This window comes from Pristis pectinata, chromosome 25 (genome assembly GCF_009764475.1).
Source record: "Pristis pectinata isolate sPriPec2 chromosome 25, sPriPec2.1.pri, whole genome shotgun sequence".
Lineage (NCBI taxonomy): Eukaryota > Metazoa > Chordata > Chondrichthyes > Rhinopristiformes > Pristidae > Pristis > Pristis pectinata.
In genome coordinates this window covers 25,553,392-25,562,769 of record NC_067429.1, presented here as the reverse complement: position 1 = coordinate 25,562,769, position 9,378 = coordinate 25,553,392, and the positions used below count along the sequence as shown (strand labels likewise).

At 40.2% G+C, this 9,378-nt stretch overlaps 1 protein-coding gene across 3 annotated transcripts in view; it reads right to left on the bottom strand.

Annotated features, from left to right (window-relative positions):
• Positions 1–2,618: 2,618 nt before the first annotated feature.
• The window catches only part of plekhm1 (pleckstrin homology domain containing, family M (with RUN domain) member 1), a 54,203-nt gene continuing 47,443 nt past the window's right edge, over positions 2,619–9,378 (bottom strand). The window contains exons 11-12 of one of the 3 annotated variants that reach the window (XM_052038583.1): positions 8,437–8,594; positions 2,619–4,228 (exon numbers count right to left, since the gene is read on the bottom strand). In XM_052038583.1, the coding sequence (XP_051894543.1) occupies positions 4,120–4,228; positions 8,437–8,594 (267 nt within the window). In that variant the 3' untranslated portion in view covers positions 2,619–4,119. The remainder of the gene's footprint in view (positions 4,229–8,436; positions 8,595–9,378) is intronic. The other 2 variants (XM_052038584.1, XM_052038582.1) reach the window with 2 other exon arrangements.

The window sequence follows — 9,378 nt, the reverse complement described above, 5'->3', positions numbered from 1 at the left end:
CTGCAAGTGAGGACAGAAACATCTGCAGAAAAGCACAAGCTTCAGTCAAAGGAACCACTATGAAAGTGTGACATTGTCACATGAACACTTTTCCTGAGCAAGTCTGCAAATATTTTTTTTGCTAATGGAGCAGTTACACAGCTCTCCTCAAAGTATGTATTGATTCTGATGCAGACTCAACAGTTAAACATTGCATCTACATACACACTTTCTTGAATGTGATTCAGAATTGAGGCTGAGAACTTGTTCTTTTAAAAAGATGGAAAATGTGACTGGGCAAACCTCTGATCCAACATCATGTGATGCATCATTGCAGCAGGTGGAACTGTTTGTCGGTTAGTCATCTGCTGAAGTACAAAAAAAACAGCACAATTACAAAATAATTTGATCGACTTTATTCAAACTGTGAAAAGATACAAAAGCACCTCGGGTTTCTGTAAAATATCAACACTTCCTCTGCCCTGGCTCCTAGAAATACACCAACAGACCAAGGTCATTTGGTCCAATACTGGCCACAGCATTTATGCTCTACATTCACCTTTCCCCTTCAAACTTCATCTTACCCTATCTGTATATCCTTCTCCTCTGTTCCCCTTATGTATTCATCCAGCTCACCTTACAAAGATTGCTTCTCTCAACTGCTCCTGGTGATAATAAATTTCACATCCCATATTCTAAAGAAATTGCTCTTTAATTCATTATTCGACTTCAGTTACTTTCTTATATTTATGGGTCTGGGCTTCAGAGCCCCTCATCTGAACACATTTTCTCCATATTTATCCAAAATCTCCATAATTTTAAAGTCTTTTTTCTATGAGGTCAACTCTTGTCTAATATTTCCTGATAATCTCTCAGTTCAGGTTCATTCTTGTAAATCATTTTGACTCCCCCCCCACCCCCCATATCTTATTGTAATATAAAAATCAGACTGCAGCCATTTGCCCCCTCTTACCCCTGCTTCCTCATTTAAGGAGCAGTTGAGAACCCCGCATTTTGTGCCTGATCATGCAAGTTCCTTATCTTCAAACATCTACCCAATTTCATGGATAAATTTTAACTTACAAGAAAGAAGACTTCCTGTGTCGTCGTCATCTTATTACCACTCTTCGCATTGTTAGATACCCCTTTTCCAAGGAGAAGTCTTAACTTTACTGATCTCTTCTCATAACTGCAATCCCTGACTACACACTCATAAAATCCCTTTGTACATCTTCCAAGATCCCAGAACTTATGAAATTAGGAGGCAGTCAGCCCACCATTCAGTGGTGCCAGTCATGGCAGAGATGGTGCTGACATCTGTGTCATCCTTCGCTTGGAAGTTGATGTAACCATACAGGTGACAGTTCTTAGACTTGTGGTGTTGCCATGATGTCTTTTGCCTGACCACCTGACAAAACAAGGTGTTTGTTATGACAAGGCTGAGCTCCAAACATTTTGTCAGGAGAAGAATCCCTTTGGAGTTGGTCTTCCCTTCACCCCGCCTCCCCCAACGGCACCCCCCACGAGGTCAACTTCTTGGGAGCTAACTCTTGGTGAAGGCAGACATTGAAGGTTATAGTGACCTCAAAGCAACTAGAAAAATATCAAAGCTGTCACCACAAAATCCTCCAAATTCACTGGAAGGATAACCGAACAAACATCAGTGCCCTCTCCCAGACTACACTGATCATTGCACAACCTGGGGTTGTTTATGAAGGCTGACATTTCCTGCACAGTGTTAATCATCTTTTGTTCAAACAGGTACAAAAGGCCATTGTACCATTATTTGTGGAACCTTGCAGCCTAACGGCATGAACATTGAATTCTCCCACTTTAAATAATCCCCACCGCCCTCCCAACCACGCTTCTTCTCTTCCCTAGCCTCTTTTTTTCTCCCCTTTTTGCTCTCTCCTTTCTATCCCTGCCTTTTCTCTCATCCCCCAATGGATCTGGTCTCCCGCCTATCACTATCTCTTACCTGCATCTACCTATCACCATCTTGTGCCCATCCCGCCTTCCCTCTTTTGTCCACCTATCACTGCTCTGCTTTTCCCTCCTATATATTGGGCTTCCCCTTTCCTATCTTCAGTCCTGAAACGTTGACCACCTGCTTTTCTCCACGGATGCTGCCTGGTCTGCTGAGTTCCTCCAGCATTGTAGTGTTTTTCATCTAGATTCCAGCACCTGCAGTCCTTGGTTTCTCTAAATAATCTCCAAACAGATTGACTCAAGTTTGTCCAGTTCATATTTGGAAATAAATGTAACTAACTGCTCATTTCAGCGAGGAGTAAGAGGGCCAGCGGAAAAAGGGGAACAAGAACTGGCAAAAATACAGGGCATATACTGTGTCCCCCTTTGACTGCAAATGGCTAAAACATGACTTTAGGGGTGGGGGGGGGGGTGAGGTGCCAAAGAGAAAGAGAGAAGGGAGAGGATGTTAGCAAGAGAGGGGGGGAGGGCAGCAGGGTTGAGAGAAAGAGATGATGAGAGAAAGAATGAGAACAGGAGAGAGAAAACAAATAGAGAGGGTTAGGGGAGAAGTGAGAGACAGATCAACCACTCCAAACCTTTGTCATTCATTAATTTCATCTGGGGGAGTTGAAACTACATATTTGCTTATGAACTTTGAGATGATTAAAGCAGCCCAAATAGCAGGAATCCAATCATGTTTTACTCTTCACCAAAAACTAAGAAGTGTAACATTCAGTAAAGCTTTTGCTGACAAGACACTCAAGTACTTATGAATTTAAATAAGGCTCTCAAACTTTATTTGCACATTTAAAAATCAAACCTTTTGACAACATTCTGTTCTTAAGAAAATAGAAATGACTATAGCGCCAGTGTTTAGTAAATTTAGTCATGATCTGATTCCAATGAAAATCATAAGGTATATAATGCAAAAAAAGCTGATATACAAAAAATGTACAAAAGTTATTATATGGCTGTTAAACCCTGCTACAGTTGGAAGACCACAAGCAGCAAGTAATGCTTTGCAGGTTTGTAACATCAACTGTAATAAACCCAGGGAAGTATTGAGGCATCCAAAAACTTGTTGCACTTTTGAACGTGGGCACTTAATACTGCAGCTCTGCAAGTTTGTTTTCAGATTTTTTTGTTGAACATGTGCAGAGCCCAGATCTTAACTATTGGAATTAATGACACTTATGAGCAATGGCAAGTTTGTAATTGGGAAGGAATGATCTGCATTATGTTGTACACAAAAGCAGGATAATGCACAAATACAAGTTATACAAACTTTCATTTTGGATGCTCTTGGTATTACTAGTTATTTTAACAAAGTTTAGCACCTTAGCAATTTCCCTTCTAAATTCGTCTAAATTCCCACTGGAAAATCGCATAATTTCATGAATAGATTTAAGTTATACTGATTGAAATAGAAAGTTTTATAAGATGGTGTTAAAAAGAATCCAGCTACTGAATGATATGTTAAACATCAGTAATCCAATTGCTTTAGAAATTGATTATATATTACTATTAATCTCAAAAAAAACCCATGAAACTATCAAGATTAGACAAAGAAGAAAGTGCTTACACCCTTTTGGAATGAGTGTTAAAATGCAATGGACAGTCTGCTGTATGGGTGAAAATTTAAATATTTTGTCTATTTACAAGGACTAGTTTGGAAAGTGCAGTTTAAAGCAAGGTCCAGCAAATCTTTACAGTTAATTCTGCTGATGAATACAGTACATCTACTGTACATGCAATGAACATTTTATACTTTCACAAACTGCTATAGTTTACGTGTTTGAGTAAAGGAGTATGCATTTAAAAATGATATAGCATTACATAAAAAAAAGCAGGAAATTTCGTAGATGAACTTGTTTAACAGCACCGGTGAGTTTGCAATCTAGCTGCAGACATCTTCCTGGTAGGTGTGTATGAAATTCTGAATCTACACCAAGGAAAGGAAAAGTGGTGCATTCTTTTTCTATTTGCTGTTTCTCAAAACTAAGTGGATGAGGAGTTTCTGCCTGTGGGATCAATTGCGGAAAATTTCATTTTGTGTTGACTCAGCGTTTACGTTGTCCAGAAGTTGCAGGAATTCAGGGAAAAGGCTGCATATGGTAGACAGCTTGCATCCTCACTCCCATGCACATGAGCCTCAATGCAGACCAACAGCTAATACTCCCTTTTATACTCCTGGTACTTTTGCTTGCGCACACAGCGTGGACATGATTGGACACCAGCCTTGCAAGCCTTATGGAAGACAGTCCTGCACTTCTTGCACCTGAGTAGGAAAAGGAAAAAAAAATTAGATAATTTGTTAGGTTGTCAATTAGTCACAGAAATGAAGTGCAATTATTGTCCTCGATTATTTTGGAAGATCAATGTTTTTGTTAAGTACAACTGCAGAATGAAGTGAGAGAAGATTCCTGGAGACATGATGGAAAACTTGCCTGCATACACTGAAATTTATTTAGGATTTAGGTAAAGAAATATTTGCTTTTACCTAGAAGGTTGCAGATGTGTAGAGTTTTCTGCCTCAGACGGCCATGAATGCCCAGTTGTTGAGTGTATTAGAGGCTGAGAGAGACAGACTTGTTGGACACAAATGTGGAGAAAGCAGGAAAGTTGACAAGTCACAGGAATAGCCATTTTATTTGAAGAACAGAGCAGGTTTGAGGAAATGAATGGACCACTCCAGCTGCTAATTCTCGTGTTCAAATCTTCTAAGCTACCTCTTCTATGTTCAATATAAAAATTCACTTTTATATTGACATGCTCTGGCTATAATTGGCTTCCAAGAAAAGGTGGAGCCCAAGAAAGGGAATGTAATAAAAGGCAGTCAGTCAGGAAGTTACAATGCTCATTAGTAAATGCTGGATGGTTGTGAAGTGGTTGAGGGACAGTTGATAGGCAATGGGGTTGCAATGTGATTCCCAACCAGGGAAAAAAGAACTGGGAAAGCAGTCGAGTTGAATGAAGTAGGGAGAAGCATTTCAGAAAGCTCTCCAGAAAGTGAAGATCACCAAACAGGGCTGTCAATTAAATAACTGAAAAGAATCTTGATTAAAGTGGAATCAATATTCAACAGAATGTAAAACTTAAAAGAAAGTATGTGGAACAAATCACAAAGTTTTGGACTTGAGTGACAACTTGTATTTCAAAAACAGCCTGACAATTGATCGGATAGAAATCAATGACTGGTTTCAGCTCTCAAAGGGTAAATAAAAATACCCACCACTATAAACTGGCATGATTGAATAAACATAAGTATAATCCTGTTTTTTTATTCACTAATGAGATGGGGATTTTGTTCACAGTCCACCATTTATCAGTCATTCCTAATGTCCTGAAGGTGGTAGTGATGAGGTAACAACTTGAATCTTTATAATGCAAGGTACTCCCAACAGCAGTGTTACGTGGGGAGTTTTAGGATTTTGATCCAATGTCATCAACATGTGCCTTTCTGCTGCCAACTGTGGATAGGCTTATTCCCTTGCCTGGACAGCAGTATTTGATTGGCTCCAAGCAGGATTAGGGGAGGGTTGATTACTCGAGTGGAGACATCAACCTGAACAAAATGCAGAACTTGTTGGAATCTGGGGCTTGGAGGGAGCCATGGAATGAATCAGCACCCAGCAGGATAGGCTGAGGATTTGCTGGAGGGAAGTTGACGTTTGTGAACTGTAGATCCAAATCTGTCCCGCAGTCATTCAATGCATCAAGGTTTCTTTACAGTCTCTCTCCCAACTTCCTGATCAAGGCTAATGAAATGTACAGCCAATGGTCTTAACTACTCATTGAATGACTGAATGGTGAATACGTGCCACATGACTGCACTCTCAACAAAATCATCAGCACAGCAACGAAAGATTAAGAGAAAACTGAAGGGGCACTAATTAGTCAGATTAGATTTATCCTGCTTTATTTTCTACATTGTTGGTTAAAGACCAATGTTTGGGTAAATATCAGTGTACTGGCACAGCTTGACCAGACATGCAACAAGCTCCAGAGTGGGTCATTTCCACCACAGCCAGGATGCTTAACCTTTGCTGTTTACAACATGCTAAGCCATTTCCAAAAGAACCTGATTGGCTGACGCCATTTCTGAAGAACCTGAGAGCGAGAGCTTCAGCAGGAGGCCATGGTGGATTATCCACAACACTTCAAGCAAACCTTCATATCTGTTTTTTTTTGCAGAGTGTTGGGTCCACCATCACTGAAAATGGAAACATACATGGAGCCTCCTACTTCATAATGATCACAATCATTTGATCATCCACCAGTATTCATACTGGATGTGGCAGAACAGCAGAGAACTAATTTGACCTTAGCTATTATCAGCATGTAGTTTTCCTGTCTAGCATGCCTGTAGTTCTGCGTAATATCTTCACCAGGTTAGTCCCTCATTCTTTATGTATGACTGGTACTGCTATTCACACTGCTGATGAAACCAGTCTTGGTCTCTTAACCTGATGCTAATGCTGGAGTGAGGACTATACCAGGGCACCTCTTTGATGCTTTGGTTATATCAGTTTTGATATAGAGGGTACCCTCAATGTGAAGAGAGGGCTTTGTAACACCTCCCATTGTTCAACATTGGCACATGACATTGTCAATGGACCAGGAGTTCTTTTGCAAGCTGTGGCCAAGGATTCAAGGTAGGATTGAATTCTTCCCATTATCCCAGTCATCTGGTCCCAATACTGGGCCTGGAACCAGAGATCTGACACCCAACAGCCAGAGACTCACGAGTCATGCCAGGCCTGTATCTAAATCTAGGTCTGTACCCAGTTTGAGGCAGAGGACTGTGCTGGTGATACAGGTCTGTCAATGTTCAACATCGGGACAGTAGAGGTAGGCACAGGACCATCACTGTAGAAGACTGCGGTACAGTCTTGAGAACAAAATGAGAACATAAAACCAAGGCACATGAGTAGGCGACTCCAGCTTGCCCCATCATTCAACATGAACATTGCTGATCTGCTCCAGGCCTCACTGTGCCAGTTTCAGTCCTGGTTAGCATGGATCTCACTGGATCTGAATGCAATTTCAAAGAGCTTTTAACCAGTTGGGACAAGCACAGTGGATAATTTTTTTTTTAAATTGCAAATGCTGCAAATCTGAAACAGAAAATGCTAAGAAAACTCAGCCGGCATCAGTGAACTGAGAAACAGTCAGTCAATGTTTTGGGTCTGTGACTCTGTCAGAACTGGGAAAGAGAGAGAAAAGCAAGTAGGTTTTTGGTTAGAGGGAAGGTGGGGGAGGGATGTGTAGAACAAAGAGAATGTATGTGATAGGATGAGTCAAAATGGCTTAATGTGGACAGTTATCAGCACATTAAGCTGCAAGGCCTGAGTGATGAGCCGCTAATGGTAAGGTGGTGAGACTTGCCCAGCAGGCTAGAATTATGCATATAGGATAGGGAAAAGAAAACAAAGTGGAAAATGCTGGAAAACCTAAGCAGGTCAGGCAGCATATGTGGAAAGAGAAATTAATGTTTCAGACAGGGAACCCTTCATCAAATATGAGGAAGACAGAAATAGTCTGGGCAGCAACAAAATGTAGGTGAAAACCATTTAGACAGACACTTAAATAGGCAAGGCATAGAAGGATATGGTCCTAATGTGGGCAAATAGGATGAGAGTCAATAGACAAAAAGCTCAGCATGGATGTAGTGGGCTGAAGGGTGTGTTTCGCTGCTGTATGACTGTGACTCAGGGGAACATCACAACCTTTACATGTCTTTGTTTTCTCTTTCTCTAACTTCCCTCGTTAATCTATCCACCAGACAGCTTCGTAAAGAGTGCTTCACCATCGCTAACCCTGGTGTCACCCGATCAGAGGATATTCCCCTTTTCCTATTCATCCTTCCCCACTCTCTTTACAAATTGAAATTAACTTGTTTCCTCACATCTCCAATTCTAACGAAGAGTCTTTAACCCAAAACGTTAACTCCATTTCTTTCCACAAATGTTGCCAGACGTGGCGAGCATTTCTAACATTTTCTGTTTTTACTTCATCTTTATGAATCTTGCAACATTACTCACACTGCTTCTAACAGTCTGTGCATATTCAATGTAAAACACAACTTCCAACAGCATCCGTGGCATTATGGAAAAATGCACCCTGGTTATACTCAGATGATTCAGGCGAACAGCAACATCAGAGGGGGCTAGGGCTGATCACCAGCACTTCAAGTTCAAATAAAATAAACAAAAGCAAGTACACTATTCACCAAGTTACTCTAAAAAGCAGATCCGCATTAGATAAAAATCAATAGCAAATCAGGTACTAGAGTGAAAATTAACCTCTATTTGCAAGCTTATCAACTTGCTTTTTCTAATTAGAAGCTTGTGTAGTTTCTCCAAATACTCCAATAGCCAATCTATGCTGAGACTTCTTGTGAAATTTTCCGACTGTTCATTGGTTTTATACAAAGTCTGAAGACAAGGGTTTATATACAAAAACACCAAGTATTCTTCTGCGTACCTTGTAGTTGATTCAAATTCAAAAGGGAAGATGATGTCATCATTATTGCAGATCTGGCAGATGAAGCCTCGCTGAGTGCAAAGATCACACATATAGATGTGATTGGTGGCATAATGGATGGCCTGCTGTAGAAATGCTTCGAATATTCCACGGGCTATCTGCAAGATCAAGGAAAGTCTTTGAGATACTGCTTAAATAGAACACTAAACATATTTTTATAAATATAGACACACAAAATATGTCAACAACTTCACTTCATGGCACGTCCAGATTCAAAAATACCACAGGGACACTGATGTGCAAAATATTAATGCTGAAGTTGATGCATGGACTGCTACAGCAAGATTTCTGCATTTCTAACAGTTTTAAAAATTACACTTTACGGCAGAGGTCACCAATGAATCATATTCTCTCTTGTTGATTTGATAAAACCAGATGAGACCGCTCTTTAACCTTTATTTTAGCACTACATTGCTTTTAACCTCAGTGCACTTTAACACCTCATCAGATTTATCAGTTTTACATCAGCTTTTATAATCAATTTCTTTGCCCTTTACCACTTTTTATAGCTGCATTTTCTAAAACAGAAGTGTTCCAATTCAGTACAGTAGTTAAGACTTAAAAAGTGGCACCTTAAAGTCACACAACTAGGAGAACCATGTACCTTCTCTCTCTTTTCTCCCTACTACAACCTTAATACATGGTCCCAAATTTAGTATACATTTTTCCAATATTTTTGCCCGCCAACATTTTTTTCTTTGCTGAATCCCCTAGACTTTGCAATGATATATAGCTCTTTAGTGAACCCATTATCTCGTCCAGGTAGCTCTTGGCCACGAGTTTTGACGGATTATCACGTGGCAGGGAGTATTTCAGCAAATTTGAAGTTGGTCTCATGTTTAACCCATCTTCATTTTCAGCAGAACTGTTAAATAGCAATCA